The sequence below is a fragment of the Artemia sp. Qi Xiang Cuo genome, chromosome 3, assembly GCF_049724085.1.
Source record: "Artemia sp. Qi Xiang Cuo chromosome 3, ASM4972408v1, whole genome shotgun sequence".
Lineage (NCBI taxonomy): Eukaryota > Metazoa > Arthropoda > Branchiopoda > Anostraca > Artemiidae > Artemia > Artemia sp. Qi Xiang Cuo.
The window spans coordinates 21,315,307-21,337,104 of NC_142796.1; the positions used below are offsets into that span (position 1 = coordinate 21,315,307).

The 21,798-nt window shown below is 34.6% G+C and overlaps 1 protein-coding gene across 1 annotated transcript in view; it reads left to right on the forward strand.

The window, feature by feature from the left end:
- Positions 1-21,798, forward strand: part of Upf2 (UPF2 regulator of nonsense mediated mRNA decay) — a 258,047-nt gene that overhangs the window by 81,407 nt on the left and 154,842 nt on the right. The window contains exon 11 of the mRNA XM_089085931.1: positions 6,071-6,289. Within this exon, the coding sequence (XP_088942057.1) occupies positions 6,071-6,289 (219 nt within the window). The remainder of the gene's footprint in view (positions 1-6,070; positions 6,290-21,798) is intronic.

Here is a 21,798-nt window from a genome sequence, read left to right on the forward strand (position 1 = left end):
TTCTAACATTTTGTAGAAGACTGGTAGGAGGTGCCACTGGTCGAGCTTGGCTACTCGGCCATACAAATTGAAAATACTTGCGTGATTCTGGCTCAAAATGGAGTAATATGTCCATCTTTTTTACCGAAAATCAGGATGAAGGAATGACGGGGGTTGTTGCGGCTGAGGGTTTATAGGCCTATTTTGCTTCCTCCACTTGTTTTTGCAACAAATCAGGTCTCAGCTTTTCAGCTGCGTATCATCCTTTTTTTCAGTGTGTACCACTACAATTAAATTGTTAGCCCCACGAAATTCTCAAAATGTATCTCGTGGACGAATTTTTCTACCAAAATACCGATAAATCTAAATTCATCGGTTCTTCAAGGAGCATCAGTCAGTGTTAAAGACTCGCACAATTTGAGAAATAGGGAATATATAATATTAAAGAATGTTAAATGTTTTATTGAAAATTGAATATTAAAGAATATTTCACTCATACAATGAGAGAAATATTAAAGTTTAGAAGACGCACGCCATACCGATCTTTACCCTATGGCCCATCAATAACAAGATTTTATTAATACCATTTAGCCAGCGCTAATTTGAGCCATTCAGAATTTTTTCATAGCTTTTTTTCGCCAATCACAAAGTTGTATGAAAAATATGAATGGCTCAAAATAGTGCTAGTTAAATCTTGGCATTAGTCAAATTCATTGTGAATGGGTATTTAGTCTATAACAGTGTATTCAATATATGATGAATACACTTTGTCTTAATGAAGCAGATCACTTCTATTCTAAGAACTTGTTTCTGAGCCACTTTTCCCACTAGTTTTAAGGTCCGCAGAATTTTATCAACTTTGATTTAAGAAACTAAACAAAAATAATAAGGGAAAGACAAGAATAATAAATAAATAAATCATGTCTAAGCCCAATTTTGAAAGTTTTATTGTGCATATCACAACTCGTAAATGATTTAAGCCCTTAGACATGCCACGCTAAACTTGCTTCAAATGAACAAATAATTGAAAACTTGAATGGAAATTGAGATCATTTAAGCTATACAAAATCCCCAGTTAAATTAATTAAAAACAACTGGTAGAAGACAACCTGCTATAAATGCAAAACTGATTATTTTCATCAACAAATTAATGCGTTGTAATTTACAACGCCTGCATAAGTTTTTCCTGAAGCTTAGGACTTGAACTGTATATGTAGCTCAATTAGTGCAGTATCGTATTGCCATTCTGCTGCATAAGATTGTAAAATGGTCTATGAATGGTCAGCTAAAATAATCAACCAATCAAAATCAAGTTTTGCAATCTAAGGACAGTGGCGTAATTTTGTCAAAATCCTGGAGATTAGGGGTGGGGGGGGCAGGATAAGTTGGAGCTTATTTTCCCAAACCAAGTGAAAATGACAGTGAAGACTGAAAAATCAGTCATATATTACCATAAAGGCAAAGATATCAGAGGCAATGCAGTTGCGTTGCCTGTAGTAAAGGCCATATGGCTCAAATGTTTTTTTTTTTTTTTTTTTTCCAGAGGCACGTCATATGGAAAGGGTCATCGTAGAAGCTTCAAAGGGGGCTCATTAGATTGGAAATCGAGAGTTCTAGTGCGCTTTTGAATAGTCGAAAATGATTGGAGGGCAACTAGCCCCCAGAAATTAAATAAACAATCATAGCAAAAAACATACAACAAATAATAATATAAATGAATAAATAGCGCCAATGACGCAGTAGGTTTTAGGCTTTTGCAGTGAGACGATACCCAAACTCTTGTTTGTAGTTATATTTATTCGATTCAAACTTGGTTTGCATATTCAATTGAGTTTCACTCGTTTTAAGATTTATTTATTCATTTACATTAATATATATTGTATGTTTGTTCGCATTGATTGTTTATTTAATTTCTGTTCGTTTTAAGTTTCATTTATACTTTATTAGCAAAATATTGTTTTCGTTTTAAGCTTGATTTTCATATTCAATCTAAGCATTACTCGCTTTAAGATATATTTATTCATTTATATTATTACTTGTTGTGTGTTTTTTACTATGATTGTTTATTTAGTTTCTGTTCGTTTTGGGCCTCATTTATTCTTTAATAGTAATTTCTGGTCGTGTTGAGGTTGAATTTTAACAGGTATTTGTATCTGCTGAGCTTAAGTTTAAAATGGCCTTTACTTTTCTTTGAAAAACTTATTTTTTGGAAAGTTTGTTTTAATTAATTCTAAAAAACCTGCCATGTTTCTCTGGATACTCGAATTACGCAGGCTTACCTTAATTTTGACAAGATATTTTGCAGAAACTAAATTTCAACTGGGGATGGGGGCAACCTGAGGCCTGGGGGGGAACTTGGGTCTAGAGGGGCCCCCCCTTGCCGCATAACAAATTACGCCCCTGTCCAAGGACCTTACGTGACCCAGAGTAAAAGACCTATTGAGCTAATATGAATTTGGCATAATTCTAGTCAGTTTCTGGATTCGACGGGCGTAAATATTGTGTATTCGCTATATTTTATTTGTAATTCTTTTTACTTAATTCGAATTTTCCTTTTAATTTTCCGTTCTTATTTTCTTGATTTCTTATTCTTCCCCTTGAATTTTCATTGGTCTTGGTTTTTATTGTCTTAATTGTATTTTTTTTTTCTACAGCCACGGCAAGGATGCTTTGCTGCTTCTGCAAGCGAAATAATCGTGTTTTTTTACTTTGAATTCCACTGTTTTTTTTCTCTACTCTGACATTTTTTTCTAGTTTGGCTTTAAATCTTTTGTAGATTACAAATGATTACCAAATTTACTCAAGCCTATCCAGGTTTTTGACATACGAAGCCTCTTCATTTCCAATTCAAAGTTCTTTGCTGATTTTGTACATGAAATAACCCTGGTAGTTTTTTTTTTTACTTTGTATTTCCCTGTGTTTTTTATCTACTGTTTGAGATTTTTTCTAGTTTGGCTTTAAATCTTTTATAGATTCCAAATAATTACCAAATTTATGACAATCCTATCCAGTTTTTTGACATTTGAAGCTTCTTGATTTCCAATTCAAAATTCCGTTGGATTTCTCACCCTTTTGGTATTTTTGATTTGTTGATTTTAATGCTAATTCGCCTCTATCTCTGAATGCCACCGCGTTTTCCAAGCAGTCTTTTGATATAAAAATAACTTTGTTTTTTTGTAGATTTCATGTACGTAATGTATTTTGGATCGAATACGCAATATAAGTAATCCGATTGCCTTTCCAAACTTTTGAATTTGTTCCAAGTATTCTCTGAAGGGGAATGTATGCCCTCCCAAAAATCAAATTATTATCTCTCTCTACAGAAAATAAGCATAAGAAAGACTATGTCTGGTCCAGTGCTTGGTTTCTAAGATATTGAATTGTCACGCTTTACACTTATTGATGAGTCCTAAACGTTCTTATCGTCCTAAACGTTCTTATCGTCCCTTTTACGGTGTTTTTATTAACCATAGTTCAAGTCGGAACGAAAATCATTTTAACCATTTTATATGACCAACGCCTATATTAGGCTTTCTCTCTATAGTTTCCCTTTCCCGGCCTCAATAGTCACTGTTCCTGATTTCAGTAATTTGATTTCCTGTCTCATATCCTGTCTAGAGTGTAAGCCAAGTGTAAAAGTTTGATGAATGATACATCTTAAGAAGAATTGGCCAACCATGACAAAAAACAATAAGCAACAACTACGCGCGTCATCCGTCTTCATTAATTGTGTACATAATGTGGCGCGTGCCACATGTCATGGAAGTTTGCCTTGCGTACTGTGGTGTGACGCAACATGGGAGAAGTTTGCCAATGCGCAGCACGGAGTGTGCCACACATAAACGGTACTACAAGATGTACACCCTATGGCCGAGAGCGGGCTAACCCCTGCTACTAAGAGACTGGACTTAAGGTTAAGCTCAATAGATGAAAACTACATCGCGACTATTTGACTTGTATAAGCAGTAACGTGTTTTCAGGTCAAATAAAATGCGAAAGTTTAGCCCAGAAGAAATAAAAAACAACACAAACTTAAGACAAAGCATATTTAAAAAGAATAAAGCCAAGAGAAGGAAAAGAAAAAAAAGTAGCAACGAATTAAAATAAGGGTAAGACGAAGATGAAAATAAGAAGAAAAACAAAATGAAGGGAAAAAGGGGGTGGTCTGATTACGCTACAAATGCTTTGAGTAGACGATCGAAACTGAAGCGGAATTCAGATATTTTATTTCAATCTCTTGTTTTCAAGAAAAGAAGAATTAGCATGCTTCTTGAACCCGGAGTGGTTCCCAATGATTTTCACGTCAAACCTATTGTTATAGAAAGCTAGGGGTAAGGGGAGGTGTAATTCATATGCTGCCAAACTTGTCACGCAAGAGAGCGATCTGATCCAAAAAGAAATTTTAGCCATTTGAGTAAAATCTGATACCTGGAATTTTTCTTTTTTATGCTCTTTGGGGAAAGTGGGCCTAAAGTGACCCAATAAGTGCTGCAGCCGCGTCGGATCTTTTTTATTCTTCTCAACTCCTGTTACCTTTGTGCGACAATGAGTTTGGCACGGTTGGCTAGGGGAAATTCCCTTGAATTACTCTAAAATAGGTCTAATATGTTTTTGATCTTTTTAATTTGCGTTACTCATCTGCCACTCTTACTAATTGCTCTTTCCTCAAACATTGTCCTTTCTACTTGACCTTTTGCTTTTCTTCAGGGCCGCAGCATCATTGTTTCTTTGTTACTGTTCTGCTTTTTATCTGATATTTTCTTTTTCTTTTTTTTTTCAATCTGTCTTCACTAGTCTCATCTCCTACATGCTGAGGAAGTCTCTGTCCTTATATAGGTAGTTTTTTTTTTAGTTATTTTTCAAGATTTGGATGCTCAAAATCTGGGCCACTCGATTTGGTTGCTGATGAATAAAAGATCTAAGGCCGAACTGGCCAGCCATGACAAAACAAAGGGAGAAAAATCTATAAAAAAAAACATGAATCTCAAAAACATGTTAAAAAACATGCAATTCATCAAACCTTCATAAAAAAATTGGAGTTTTTTAAAAATGAGGTAAAACAAGAATTAAACGAGTTAAATTACTAGTTAAGAAATTACAGTTGTAAGTTAGAATCTTTGTTTTATTTTATAAATCCAATAATTTAGTTAATTGTTCATGATCTGGTAACAAAAAGAATTAAATTTTATGAAAAAGAAACATCAGTTGCGCTAATCTGTATTACAGCAATCTGAAGGAGAGATATTAATTCAGAGGAATGAAAATTCTAGCTCTTTCCTATATCTTTCAGGTTTTTTTTTTCTGTATACAGCCAAAAGCTCGGATTCATTTATAAGCACAACTGGTAAGTGTCTGTCACACTCTTCCAATAATTATTTTTCAGCTCTAAGGAAAATTGTGTACCTTGTACAACGGGTACCTGGATCAATAGTTACACAGATACAGTCAGTAGGATCTAATCCTCAAGAGAGAGTATACGTTGCGTTTTTTTTTCTGTCGTCCAACTGGCTCTATTTATACTTGTGGCTACGACCAGCCCATTCACAATAGATGGAACACACATCGGTCTTTATGTAATCCATGCCACTACGTTGGTGAACAACATAAAGGGTGCAAATTTATTAGGATCAAATTGCCATTGCCCAAACTGCCCAGTAAGTTGAAATGGATGGGGAAGAGTCAGAATTTTACAGATAAGATGAATATTGATCGGATTGAGGAAAAAATGCAGTAGTTCGAAATTGAAGTGGGTATGGAAAATTTGTAAATTGGAAAAATAGTAACAAAGGAAAAAATGGTTTTTATTAGAAACACAAAAAGAACATATTGACTGGTCTTAAAGCCCAGCATGCGAGGTCATATACTTAATCAATGGGAATAAACTGTGTTTAACAGACCACATGATTTTTGAAGATTGTTGTAATGATTTTGATAATCATTGAAGCAATGAAAATCATTTTCCATTGGGATCATGATGATAATAATAATCGTCATTGAAATAATAACTATGATTTCAATAGTTTTTAAGAGTTGGATATGTTGTCCCTAATCTAGTACCCAACCTCTTATTAAATTCTTATCTCTTTTTCAGGATCAGATTAATATCGAAACAAAAGTGAAGGTAGTTCGATTCATTGGGGAACTTGTTAAATTTGGCCTCTATCCGAAATCAGAGGCTCTTTCCTGTCTAAGAATGCTCTTATTCGACTTCACTTATCACCACATAGAAATGGCTTGTAACATGTTAGAAACATGTGGAAAGTATTTATTTCATTCTCCCGAAACTCATCAAAGAACTAAAGTATATCTGGTAAGCACTTTTTCTTTTTATTGGGACTTCTTTTTTTATAGGTGGATGTTTTCAAGCATGTTAAAAAAAAACAACTAATATATTATTTTTTTAGACCGTTTTCGATAATAAACTATTGAAATTATGTCTTTCCTTATTTTTAAATTTTTTTTCTCATAAAGTTCTTCTTTTGTGCACATTGTATACTCATGGAATTTAGGTTGCCAATTTGGCAACTGAGCAAGAGTAGAAAACACTGTTTATAATAAATGAGTTTAATATTTCTAAACTGCATCCTAATGGTTATTGCCTAAACTGAATTAAATTATTGAAGCTTTTCTCAAATGGGGGTAATAAGAAGATGAAACTGCCTAATAGTAGTTATAATGCTAAAAAAAACACCTTTTTTCGAAGTTGTACATTTTTCAAGGAAATACACACGAGAGAAAACCAAATTTACAGATATTTTACATTCCGAATGTTTACGAATGTTTACGTTTAATGGATCCGATGCTCACATAGTCCCAGAACCAAATTATGTTAGAGATATTTTACGTTCCGAATGTTTACGAATGTTTACGTTCCGAATGTTTACGTTTAATGGATCTGATGCTCACATAGTCCCAGAACCAAATTATGTTAGAGATATTTTACGTTCCGAAAGTTTACGAATGTTTACGTTCCGAATGTTTACGTTTAATGGATCCGATTCTCACATAGTCCCAGAACCAAATTATGTTAGAGATATTTTACCTTCCGAATGTTTACGAATGTTTACGTTCCGAATGTTTACGTTTAATGGATCTGATGCTCACATAGTCCCAGAACCAAATTATGTTAGAGATATTTTACGTTCCGAATGTTTACGAATGTTTACGTTCCGAAGGTTTACGTTTAATGGATCCGATGCTCACATAGTCCCAGAACCAAATTATGTTAGAGATATTTTACGTTCCGAATGTTTACGAATGTTTACGTTCCGAATGTTTACGTTTAATGGATCTGATGCTCACATAGTCCCAGAACCAAATTATGTTAGAGATATTTTACGTTCCGAAAGTTTACGAATGTTTACGTTCCGAATGTTTACGTTTAATGGATCTGATGCTCACATAGTCCCAGAACCAAATTATGTTAGAGATATTTTACGTTCCGAATGTTTACGAATGTTTACGTTCCGAAGGTTTACGATTAATGGATCCGATGCTCACATAGTCCCAGAACCAAATTATGTTAGAGATATTTTATGTTGCAATGGATATCCTTCACTGTTGCTGGAATCTATCTTCAATATTGGTGGGGAACGCAGAGAGACGTAAGCAAGGTGGAGAACGATGCATTAACGCCACAATGCTTAGATGAAAATATTGCTTTAGAGGGTAATAAGAAGAATTTACTCTATATTCCAGAACTGTGGACTAAAAAGGAGATGGGGGGGGGGGGACGCAATCCTAATGTTATTTTCAAAATCCGAACAAAATACAAATACAAAACTAAATTTCTATCCAGTTGCTTGTTCAAAACTTCAGATAACTTCAGAAGGGATCACTTCTCTTTTATTTTGTGATTTTATAGGTGTGTTTGTTTGTCGTTTCGTTTGGATGTAGCTTCGTATTTTACGGGTTTCCCGCTTTTTCATTATTACGATATATATCATCGACTATTAAATATCAAGGGACGTTTTAATAATGACATCAGTTGATATACTTATTAATATTATTTACCCATTTATTTACCGATCTCTCGTCTCCAACTGGCTCCATCCCTTCATTTCTAAAGATTCTTGATGAGCTTTTGGAGACGACACGAACTCGTTCGTGTAAACTTATGATAATGGGGAATTTTAACCTTTATTTGATCTTGCATCTTCAGTCACGTTGGATTGTCTATCATTTCTGCTCACAGCTGGAACTTTACCGAGAGTAGGCCTTCCTAAACGTGTAACTATGACTATGGTATCCTTGGTAGATGGTATTTTCTGCTCTCTTAATTTTGTGCAGAATTTTCTATTAGGAAATGATTTATCCGACCATTGTCCTGTATTTTTTCTTCTGAATTTAATGCTATTAGGATGGCGAGTCAGAGGGTCCCTACTTTGAACTCAGCTGCCTTTAAATGTGGGAAAAATAAGCTAATTCTTCTTAGATCCAAGTTAGTAGAGACGTCATGGGATATATTTGACGGAGATTGGGATTTCAGGTCACTGTTTGACTCCTTTTATAAATGTATCTTCTTTAATGTAAAAACTCCTTTTTAATGTACATATTACATCCACTTGTGGTTCCTGATCTGAAAGATTTATTCTCCTGAATTCATGGCTGACCCCAGGTCTTCTCAGAAGCTGGAGAAGAAAAAATAGCCTTCGGGAACCTTTTAAGTCAACTAATTTATCGACGAGTGCAGCTGCTGCTCGTCTTGAACATTTCAAACACTATAGAAATATTTATTTTTCTTTGTTTCAGAAGGCTAAACGCCTTTATTATTTTCAGGAATTTTGCAATTGCGGAAAGAATATTCGGAAAATATGACAAGTGAATAATTCTGTCCTCAAGCCTTTATATCCACCTTCTTGTTTCCCTCCAAGCTTGATGGTTCCATCAACCATCAAGATTGCTCGTTTGTTCAGGGTGAACTTAATATTCAAGAGGCATTTACCTCCTATTTTGCAAATGTGAGGAAAACAGTTTGATGTTGCTGTTGTTGTCTTTATTATACAATGCTATTTATGGTTTAAACTTATTTTTGAATATATCTATCTATCTAATCATATATTGATATTATTGATGATACACAAGTCTATTAATTTATCCGTTATGACTCTGTGACAAAGCACAGGATTTCATATTACATTTACCAATGAGCACCAATAGATGAGTACATAGGATGAAGTGTGTCGTTTTTTTTGGGGGGGCAGGGGAGGGGGTGGGGCATTTGCCCCCTCCCAATAACTTGGAGAAAAAACAATTATATAGCCCATGCCCCTTGACTATTTGGATATGGACCCCTCTTGCCCCCCAATAAAAATGCTGGAGCTACTCCTCTGCGTATGATTCTACCTGAAAATACGTACGAACTTAAAACAATTAAGTTTTCTATTCAACAAGCTAAGTTTTTAGTTGTTTTCAAGTTTTATCCGCATCCTCATAAAAAAGTCGCTGTCCTGTTTTACGTCATAATTTATGTACACGGTCTGTGTATGGGGGGAAGGGGTATACAGTTTCTATCCTCCCCTTCTGGGGGATTCAATTTTGTCTGAAACGTAAAAAAGTAACAAAAATACATGTAAACAAATTGTTGTACATAAAATCATTGATGATCACTAATATTTTTTTGTAAACTTCCCCCCTCCTCCATTTTCTTGGTAAACCAGTTCCCTCCTACACCCGGAACCTGGATATGGCCAAAATCTGAAGTTCCGCATTTGATTCATTTCCCTAAGCAATAATTTCAAGACATGAAAGAAAATAGGAGAGTAGCTTTTTGCTATTGATGTGAAAATCAGGCTAATTAACGGACATCTTTTTATCTTTGTCCTAAGTATAATTTCTTTTTTTATCACCCCCCCCCCTCCCCCTTGAAGTTATTTTTTAGAAACAAGTTGATGAGTGGACATTTATGTTTATAAATGTTGTATCAAGTCTCTTTAGTTTCCGCCGGTTTTCGGGAAAGTTTCTATTTTTAAAGATAGTGTCAGAATTTGTCAGCAGAAATATTCCTTTGGAACTCGAGATAGGAGCTTTTTGAATGACCCAAAGACATATCTCTGTGGATAAAGGACTTATCCAACAGCTCGTGGGAACAAACTGTGAGTAAGGAGTGAATCGGCCCAACAGTAATTGAAACTAAAAAAAGAATTTCGATAACAATACATTAAAAAAATTGGCTATTTATGCTGATTCCAAATATATAGTTTAATGCTACTCATCAAAAGCTACAAGTCTCAGAAAATTTGTCGGATTTTCGAAAAGGAGGGAAAGATCCCAAAAAAGTCAAGCAATCTTAATGAAATCACACAATCAGGTTCACCATATCACAGAACCTTGCTGTCGAGGCTTCAAGCTCATATCTACAAAATATGGAACTACAGGAATAAATGTGGAACTACAGTATTTTTAACGGAAGAAACATTATTGATGCCTGTTTATTTGTTTTTTGTCCAGGGGCGATCGTGTCGAACCAATGGTCCTAGACGATCGAGAGGGCTCATTCGAAAGGAAATCAAAAGTTTTAGTGCCCTTTTCAAGTAACCGAAAAGATTGTAAGGCAGCTAGACCCCGTTCCACGCCCCTTTTTTCCCCAGAGACATCCGACCCAAATTCTGAGATTATCATTTGATTCAGTATAGTTTAAGGTTCAGTAATTATGCCTGTTTGCATTAAAACTTTAAATTTTCTAACGAACAAAACTGTCTCAGTTTATGGGCTTCTAAACAGGAAGATGTTATAATGGAGGGCTTAAGCGACAAAAATGTATTGGGGTGTTAACAACCAAATATAGAATATCGTTGCTAGGTCTAAATTGTTTTTTTTTTTTTTTTTTATTCTCCTAGGTGGCACCTTGTGGTAGCCTCGAATAGCGTAATATATCATTTTCCTAGAATTTTAGTAATGTTATAATCATAATTATCACGAATTAAGAAATCCGTTTTGTCGCATTAATAGACAGAATACCTAGCAAAACATACAGAATTTATGCATCCGATTTGACTTAATGGGACCGTAAGTACTTATTTCTATTCTGATGGAGAATTGCAATATATAAAGAAAAATAAAGATAAATGTTCATTTAAATATTTTTATTAATCTTAGGGAAAAGAGGAAGTGAAATCACTAAAACTATGAATCGCCGGAGGCGGCAATATTGACCAGGAACATTACGAATTATTTATTAACATTCCTTGGCAATTATGACAGCTTAGATCGGGTATATGCTTGCAATTATTACTACTACTACTACTAACAGCTCATCGCACCAACAAGCTGCCTGAGCTGAACACAGCTGCATACCCACTCTTTCTCACAAATCTACTAAAACCTTACTCCCTTAGATGAATTTCTTATGTCCTTTAAATTTTTTTTTTTTATATATCTTTTTACTTCATTTGAGGACATTCTGCCCTTTTGTTTGGCCCCAGATGGATTGCCAAAAAACACAATTTTAGGCAATCAATCATCTTTCATCCGTTGAACATAACTTACGCATCTTAAATATTCCTTCACTGTAGCCCTAGAAAGTGGAGAAATTGCCAAAAAGCACAGTTTTTGGTAACTGATCATCTTTCATCCATAAAAGACCTAAACATCTTAATTATAGCCCTAGACAGTAGAGGGATTGCCAAATAGCACAATTTTTGGTAACTGATCATCTTTCATCCGTTATACATGGCCTAAACATCTTTAAGTTTCTTTCACCATAGCCCTAGAAAATAGAAAAATTGCCAAAAGCACAACTTTTGGTAACTTATCATCTTTCATTCCTAAAACATGACCTAAACGTCTTAAATATTCTTTTCCTATAGCCCTAGAAAGTGGAAAGATTGTCAAAAAGCAAAATTTTTGGTAACTGATCATATTTTGTCCGTTGAACGTGACCTACACATCTTAAATATTCTTTCATTATATGCCTAGAAAATGAAAGAGTGTAAAAAAATACAATGTTTGGTAACCGGTCATCTTTCATCCGTAATACGTGACCTAAACATCTTTAAGTTTCTTTTACCATAGCCCTAGAAATTGAAAAGATTGCCAAAAAACACAATTTTTGGTAACTGATCATCTTTCATCCGTTATGTATGGCCTGAACATCTTTAATTTTTTTTACTATAGCCCTAGAAAGTAGAAAAATTGCCAAAAAGCACGAATTTTGGTAACCGATCACTTTTCTTCCGTAGAACATGACATAAACATCTTAAATATTCTTTCCCTATAGCCCTTAAACTTTCCTAGAGTTTCCAAAAAAGCACAGTTTTTGTTAACTGTTCATCTTTCATCTTTTGAATATGACCCGTACATATTATATATTGTTTTGCTGTAGCCCTAGAAAGTGAAACGATTGCCAAAAAACGAAATTTTGGTAACTCATCATCGCTCTTCCGGTAAAAATAATCTACAAATCTTAAACATTTTTTCAATATAGCCCTAGAAAGTGGAAAGATTGCCAAAAAGCACATTTTTTGGCAATCGATCATCTTTCATTTCAACTTGACCTACACATCTTAAATATTCTTTCACTCTAGCCCTAGAAAGTGGAAAGATGGCAAAAAAGAACAATTTTGGGTAACTGATCATCTGTCATCCGTAAAACATGATCTAAACATCTTAAACATTCTTTCCCTATAGCCCTAGAAAGTTTTGGTACAGATTATAATTTGATATACGGTCATTCAAACAAGAACCTAAAACTATAAGAACATTATATTTATTATAAAAATAATTTTTAGCTAAATATATATAATAATAATGCTACTTTATTTTTAAATTAGTATAAGCCTCAGAGACTTCAAGTTTTTTTCGTAACAGAAATGAAATCGGGGGGATTTGTGATGTCTCGAGTTTTTTGCACGGATGACTTGACAAGAATTTCATTCTATGACATTTCTACCTAAAGCTGATTCCTTTTTAATAGACGAGGAGGGGGTGGCTTAAGCTGCTCTTCGTTGACGAAGTAACGTCATTAAGGAAAGGATTAAGTTTCTATTTTCAAATAATTTAATATCAAAATAGGATTTGATTAAAAGGGGGAGATGTAGAGTAAATTGGGATTTTAAAGAAGATTATGTTCTATTTGCCGGACAAAAAATAGATTATATTTAGATATGCTTTGATAATATGGATCAGTGTCTTAGGAGGATGAGGGGTCTGTTGCATGGCCGTATCCAGAAGCGGGTTCATGCATTTTTTGAGTTTCGTTGCATGGCCGTATCCAGAATGCATTTTTTGAAGTTTCTTTTTGTAGCACCCCCCTCCCGAACAAAATCCTTTTGAAACCCCCCCCCCTAAAAAATCCTGGATACTGCCCTGGTCTGTTGTGAATTAATCAGTCAGTAGCTTTTTTTGTCTTGTTATGAGATTCTTTGAACGAAGGAATTTTTTTTTTGCAGTGTTTTGTATGAATTAAGAAAACATTTCACCAAAAAAAAAAAAAATTAAGAACTACATTAGTCATTAGACAAGCAGAAATGAAGTCAAATAGTAATTCTAGTGCAAAACGAACATAAATCACTGTCAATAAATATGTGAAAGGCAAAGCGAACCGAAATTACACAAAAAAAAATCAAGTTAAACTTGAAAAGAAAAGAAACTACACCAAACACGAGTAAGTTCAACGCCCCCTGTGCCTTGTAAAGGCCAGAATCTCATTCGCAATTTATTGAAAACAATTCTTTTTATTATTTCATCTTTTATCATATCGTGTTTTTATTTATCATAATGTCCAAAAAACATCACTAAATTTATCAATATTACTGAAAAGATCTAATGAATTGCAGATTGACAATTTAACATATATTTATATTTATCTCTGAAAGTCTCAGCAGTTTTGTTTTGATTAACGTTATAAAAGAAGAACGTCTAAAATTTATTTTGTTTTCAGTGAAGTGAAAATGACGTTCAAGTCTTTACAAGGCCTAGCGTTAGCCCTACTCCTGTTTGCTGTAGCTTCTGCTTGTTTTAAGTTTGACTTGGTTGTTGAAACAAAATACATTTTAAATGTTTTCACGTTTTTGACTTTAATAAATGAAAGACTATGACGACTTTAAGGAATAAATATCAGTATATGTATACTAAATTAACATTTCACGTTAATTTTTTTTTTATTTTTTTTTTAAATAGAGTGCAAATTATGTTCTGGTCTTGAGAGGCGTGGGGGTTGTCAGTCCTACTCATGTTAATCTCTGCTCGTTTTGAGTTTGATTCGGTTATTTATTGTAACTTCTCTTCGTTTTGGGTTTAATTTATGTATTGATGGTTAATTTTTGGTAGTTCTATGATTGGAAAATTATTTGACTTTATTTCTGCTCATTTTTGGATTAATGGAGCTCTCTACTTTTCTTTGAAAAACTTGTTTTGTGGAAAAAGTGTTTAAAATTTATTTTTGTTCGTTTTATTTGATATAGGCTTTTTCATGGGATTTGTTTTTTATTTTCTTTGTTTTTCTATAAGAATCGATAGTTTGGCTTGCTATATGTACGCTAGAGAAACTTTTTCAACAATTTTTAATCCTGACACAAATAGTAGTGTTTAATTAGTCTTGTACCTCCTCAACTTGATCTGAAAAATACAAGTTATATCCATTCCCAAAAAATTCTGTCTATGCTCTTTGACAACCTGGATATACTTACACTCTTTTAATGTAGTTAAATTGTAAGAGCAGAAGTAGTAATAGTAGTAGCCCTGAAAGTTTCAACTTAGTACCCCCAGTAATTCTTGAGATATTGCTGAGATATCTTATTGGCAAGCAGTATACACACAGTGCCTTTTAATTTAGTTTTAAAGTACCATTTAGTTTTTAACCATAATAGGTCAATTTGTTTTTAAAGATCGAGAGAATTTGCGGTTTAAAATAATGTTCAAGTTTTAGGCCTATTTGGCGCTGAAGAAAATTGCCAGAAGTTCAAACAACCTTATCATAGGCAGCGCAATCGTGCTGCCTAAGTAAAGAACAATGTTGGCGCAATGTATTATTTCTTTAGACCAGAGCGCTTCGTATTGAAGGAGTTGTCCTAGAAACTTGGAAGAGGGGTCATTCGATTGGAAATTCGAGTGGCTAGTGCTCTTTTTAATAGTCGAAAGTAATTGGGAGGCAACTAACACCCCTTGCACGCCCATCATGTCCCCAAACACATCTAATCAAAATTTTGAGATAGCCATTTTGTTCAGCGTAGTTTATTTCCAGATAGAAATTATGTTTTTGAGGAGGACACTCCCCCACAGCCCTCAGGGCAAGGGTTGTAAGTTATGCCCTTGGGGCATATAAGGTTTTTTATAGAAAGTGTTGTCGTAGAAACTTCAAAAAAAGCTCATTCAATTGCAAATTCAAAGGGCTAGTTTTAATAGTTGAAAGTGATTGGAGGGCAACTAACCCCCCTCTCACGCCCACCTTTACCCCAAACACATTCAATCAAAATTTTAAGATAGCCAAGTTTTTTAACGTAGTTGAAAGTTCTGGAAATTAGGTCTTTGAGGGTGACACCCCCCCCCCCACAGCCCTCAGCGCAAGGGTTGTAAGTTATGCTCTGGGGGCATATAAGGTTTTCATAGAAAGCGTTGTTATAAAAATTTCAAAAAGTGCTCATCTGATTAGTAATTGAAATGGCTAGTACCCTTTTTAATAGTCGGAAGTGATTTGAAGGTAACTAACACCTTTCCCAAACCCACCATGTATCCAAACAAATCCAAAACAGATTTTGAGATAACTGTTTTGTTCAAAGTAGTTGAAAGGTCCACAAATTATATCTTTGAGGATGACACTCCTTCCACAGCCCTCATGGTAAGGGCTGTAAGTTATGCCCTGGAGGCGTATAAGGTTTTAATTGAAAGTATTGTCGTAGAAACTTGAAAAAGGGCTCCTTCAATTGGATATTCATAGTCGAAAGTGATTTGAGGGTAACTAACCCCCCTCTCACGCTCACCTTTTCCCCAAACACATCCAATAAATAATTCTATATAGCTCTTTTTTTCAACGCGGTTAAAATTTTTTGAAACTAGGTCTTTGAGGATTACAACCCACTCAAAGTCCTTAGTAAAAGGTTTGTAAGTTGTGTCTTGGGGGTATGTAAGGTTTTTATAGACAGCGTTGTCGTAGAAACTTAAGAAAGGGCTCATTCGATTGGAAATTAGAAGGGCTTGTGCTTTTTTAATAGTCAAAAGTGATTGGAGGATAACTAACATCCCTCTCACACCCACCATTTCCTCAAACATATCCAATCAAAATTTTGAAATAGCCATTTTGTTCGACGTAGTTAAAAAGTCTGTGCCCTTTCTAATAGTCGAAAGTGATTGGAGGGCAACTAACCCCTCTCCCACGCCCACCATTTCCCCAAACACATCCAATCAAAATTTTGAGATAACCATTTTGTTCAATGTAGTTGAAAGGTCTGGAAATTTTGTCTTTGAGGATGACCCCCCCCCCCACGGCCCTCAGGGCAAAGGTTGTAAGTTATGCCCTGGGGACATATAAGGTTTATATAGAAAGTTGTTGTAAATCATATGCAGCACGATCGCGCAGCCTAATTAAAGAAGAAACTTCAAAAAGAACGTTGTCTTAGAAACTTCAAAAAGAACTTAGTCGATTTGAAATTGAAAGGGCTAGTGCCCTTATTAATAGTCGGAAGTGATTGGAGGAAAAAAAACAAAGGAAAAAAAATACAAATGAATGTGCATTGTCAGTGTAATATACATATAATGATGTTTAGTAATCAAAATGTTAATATTATTTGATTTATTAAAGTATAAAAGTAAAACCATTTATATTTTTTCCGTAAAGTGCAAATCATGTTCTGGCCTTGGGAAGGCAAAGGGGTTTTGTGCCCTACTCATGTTAATGTCAGCTCGTTTTGAGTTCGACTCGGTTTCTGATTTGTGGTAGTTTCACGCTTGGTAGATTATTTGATTTCATTTTTGCTCATTTTTTTGTTTAATGGAGTTCTTTTTTTTCTTTGAAAAAGGTATTTTGTGGAAAAGTTTTTTAAATTAATTTTATACTAGGGCTATGTACTTAGTACAGACACGTTACCTTTTCTTCGTCAATGTCTTATCTAGGTGCAACAAATACCAACGCTACATTTTCAGTAATTTTTGGAGGTCTCGGTGGGTGCTTCACGGATAGGGGCAATAAAGAATCGTCTGAAACAAATAAATAACCAATAAATGGAAGCCACGTTGCTTTTTTATGCCTCCTACCCGGGATCACTGGATAATGATAAAAAGAATGTGGAACATCATCCCCTTTTATCAAGTTTTTGCCAAGGTTTCTTATATACCCTCAATGTTGACTGATGATTTTACATCAGTATCAGCTTTTATGAATTTTGATTTGGTTCCTTAGCGGTAAAAATATATCCGTTAACAGAAATGTTATATCTAAGGAAATTAATGAACCAACTTCTTAATTTTTGAGAAAAATAACTCAGCCTTGTAACCCTGATCGTTTTTTCACGTTAAAAAAAAGGAAAATCTTTAGGAGGTGATTAAAGAGTTGGTACAGGGGCGTGCATATCTGTGTTAGGGGTCTTGATACAATGAGGTATCATTTAGAATTACATTTGGAAAAAATAATCGAATTCAAAGGAACTGATTAAAGAGTAAAAAAAAGAGTGTTTGCCTTTTACTGAATATAAAATATATTAATTTTTTCATTACAGTTACAACGTTGAAAAGGAGGATTGAGCATAATTACTGTTTTTAAGAAGGGGGGATGGAGTCATCTAGCTTCACTCTTATTTATAAACCTTGATTAGCATTGAGATATAATTATTATCTTTCACCAGTCCAAAACACTGGCTTTAACTAGCATTAACTTTGGCCCACTGTAAGCTAAGTTTTTGCGATTTATGAATGATGGTAGCAAATCCAGGTGTAGTGTCTTTCTCATGTCCTAATATTTTTTTCCAATTTTGGTTCTTGTGTACGATTTTCTAAGTTTCAGTTGACCTCGACAATGGTAGGATGTCATATCAACTGTTACCTGTTTTATCGTGGAAAGTGCGGTTGATAGTTTAGTTGCGTTGTTTGTCAATACGAAGTATCCTATTTTCGCTATAATAATAATAATAATAAATCTGATAATAATAATAATAAAAATCCAATGAGATTAATCAATAAGCTATTTTCATAAATTACTAGCTTTTCAAGAAAATAACTTTAAAGTCATGATTGTATTTCCCGAAAAGAGTGCCTCTGTTGCTTTCAATTTTTTTTTAATTTGCTTTTCTCATTTTCTAAGGCCTTTAAGAATTCCATGAAAGCTATACTTTTACGAAAAATAGATTAAAGACTTTGATTAATCTCGTAAATGAAATAGAAAAATTATCCCTGGGTGATGTATAACGATTCTCTCTTTCCCGGATGGATTCTAATAAGATAGCAAAGTGATTCCTAGATTATTATCTACTATCCCTCTCTAATTAAATCAGGCTCAGGGTTCTGAATCTTTTGTTTTGAGACTTGTTGCTTTTCTTCCGTCTATTTGGACTTAATCGTTTTTGGCTAATTGAAAGTGAGTGGCATTCGAAATGTGCTGAAACAGGAATTTTGGGAATTTATGAAAACAAAAAATTATCTGTAATTAAATTGAGATGTTTTTAAAATTGACTGCATGAAATATTATATAAACATGGAATATTTCTTGAAAATGGACTCATAATGGAGGGATATTTTAATGTAAAAAAAAAGGTTACCAAACTACTTTTATATCATACATATAGTGGCCACATTCTTCTTTACTTAGGCGGCGCTAGTGCGCTGCCTAAGATAAATATGTCTGAGCTCTTTTAAATGAAGTTATGGATTTGCTACATCCTTGCGCTTTATTTATTTATTTATTGCTTGTAGTTGTTTTTTTTTCTTGTATACTCTTTTTCCTTGTTCTGGTCCACCCTCTTTTTGATGGGTAATAAATTAATTGAATGATTATCCACTGAATGTTATTCTTTAGAAATGGTTTTACTTTTGATTTTGGTCCAATTAACTGTATAAATCTGATTAGGTCTCTTATCAATAGATTGTGGTGCTGGGGATCCTCTTTCAGGGACTTGTTGTTCAAAGCGGAATTCTGGAACACAAATTCCAACTCTAGTTACTGTACATCAATTTTTATTTCAAACCCACTTATCCCTTGTCGCATCTGTTGGCGGCTCTTGTTGATGGCGACTTTTACTTCAAGTGTTGCTAGAACTAGAGTTTTCTGCCTGATACTTGCAAGGTTTATTGCCCTATTCTCTGTCGAAATGGCTTATGTAGGTGGATATTGGTTTGGCACTTATAGCTCTTTCGGACAAATGGTTTAATTAATCTTCCAGAAGGAAAGGTACTTTCTTGAAGGAAGAACTTTGTTTTTGTGCACACATTGTAGCGAACCTTGGCCAATTTCTTGAAAATCCCTACTGTAATGATATATTCTGGGCTCTGGTGCAAATCTTTAATTGCAGGTTGGGACTTAGTTAGCACCATATCGCTCTGTTTGTAGTGATTGACTAATGAGAGAAGCTATAAAGATCTAAAGATAGTAGTAGTAGTAATAATTTATTTTTAAAACCCACAAACTAAATCAATCAATAGCACACTAACGTATTGCTTGCGAGGGGTGCTTCTACCGAAAAAAAACAAACAACATACATGAGGTATGAGGAGCTGGAGGATGAAATCCACCAAGCAGAGGATGAAATCCAACGAGTTGATAAATGTTCATAACACACTTATCTACTCGTATTTGTATGTTTTTACATCCCTGAATGTCACTTGAATAAAAGGGGCCTGGTAAGCATAGCTCATACTTCAACTGTAATTTGTATAAGTTGCGAAAGATTTAGGAGACTGACTCGTTATAGTTTTTTTCAGAAGTGAAAGATTATATAAAGATTCAGAAGTCCAGGATTGATTGACTATGAAATTTCACTTTATTGTCGACTATTACGTCGCTGTGTCTTTCTTCATCTGAGGGTATTGTGTGAGGGTATATTGTAGGAGTTTCTGTTTTTGGCACAGATCACTTAAGCCGATACTAACTTGCAGATCATTATATAGCGTTGTAGCCGAACTTTGGTATTCATTGCCAAAACGTATGGCTGAAAATTTGAAGAAATCGAATGGAAGAAGCAAATTTTTAAACCAAGTTTCTACTGCGTCACATCGGCTAATAGTCTTATTGGCCTCATAAATTGATACTAGATTGGTCCTAGCATAAAGTTGGCCTTAGCACAGCTGATATATGAAGAAGTTAAATGGGAGAGGCTAATTTTTAGTCCACGTTTCAGCTGCGTTACATCGGATATGAGTCTTATTGGCCACACCGAAATTGGCCCTAGATAGTTCCTAGCACGGTCGGCCCTACTACGGCTCCTTGGGGTACGCCATTTTCAAATGTCGGTAATCATAAAATATCTTTTTCACCGTGAGTAAAAATTTGATTATGTGAGCCACTTGCACAAAGCTATCTCTGTCGACTGCTGTACGTTTAAGGTGAAGACGCTTGTAGGGCCGCTATCAAATGTCTTGGGTCCCTAAATTCTTGTCTTCATATTATCTATCTGAAAAGATTGTTGGATCTGAAGATAACTTGATGAAAAATAACATTTAGCCTCCTTTTGTTGGTCTTATAGCGGTCTATGGCCAACCCAATGCTTTCGGGGAAGAGGGGTCCCTAAATTTAAACTAGCATGAGATTTACAGAAGGGATTGTCGAATCTCTACCAAACACAGTCAGCTGACGATTTTGTGGTTATATTTTTTTTGGAGTTTGGTATTGATTCAACCCCTTATTGTACAGTAAAACAAGGTTAACTATAAAGCATTCGTCAAGTAATGCTTTGACAGAGTTGTAAGTCTGTGGAGATGTATTTTAACCGCCATAAAAATGCGGACTTTCTATTGGTTTTCCAACAAGATCTTACTATCCCAAAGATGTCCAAGCAGGGCGTCATGAATAGCAAGTTCAGTTACCCTGCCAGTAATCGAGCTGAAGCTGGTGGTTTTGCAGTTTTTGCATTCATCGTCCTACCTTTTCTGTGGACTGCTGCTATATACTTAGTTTTTCCCTCTTGTGGTGCTTTCTTGATGCCAAGAGACAACTGGTGGGTTTTTTAGGAGTATAGATATATAGGAAGGAACTTTCTTGAGCTGTCGTGATGATAAGGCATTTGGACCTGCTCTTTTATATTAGCTTCCTAACCCAATTTTGAACAGTTTCTAGTGTAATCTTATTCACTACTATTTTGCTAAGCATAGCTCGTAACCCAAGTTGCTATATTACTCTGAATAAATTATAAATATAAACCTACTTTATTTTGCTTCCGGCCCAGTTAAAGAGTTAACTTTGAGTCATGCCCCTTTGATTAAATTGTATTTATATTAATAAAAAATAATATGCTGTCGTTAGATCTCAACTTGTGTACAGAATTTGATTCATGTATAATGACTCCCTGTCTTGTGCCTGGAATCCACAAGGATAACAAAATATTTTCTAGATCATTTCCTGCTATCCTTTTTTAATTAAATTTGGCTCAGTCTGATGAATCTTTTGTTTTGAGACTTGTTGCTTTTCTTCTGTTCATCAGGACTTAATTGTTCTTGGCTAATTTAGACTAAGCTATGTGCCAGCTGTGCCGACGGAGGGATATAAAGAATTTTCGAGAAAAGTCCTTTTATAATTAAAACTGAAAATGGGATATACGATGATTAGCCTTGAGTTTTTTAATTTGTTCAGCTATTTATGCATACACCACGCAGTAAAGCCTCAAAATATAAAAGTTAATTCAGCCTTTTTGACTTACTTTTGTTGGTCCAAAGCTGAGGTTAAGGCTAATGCTCCCTCTAAAA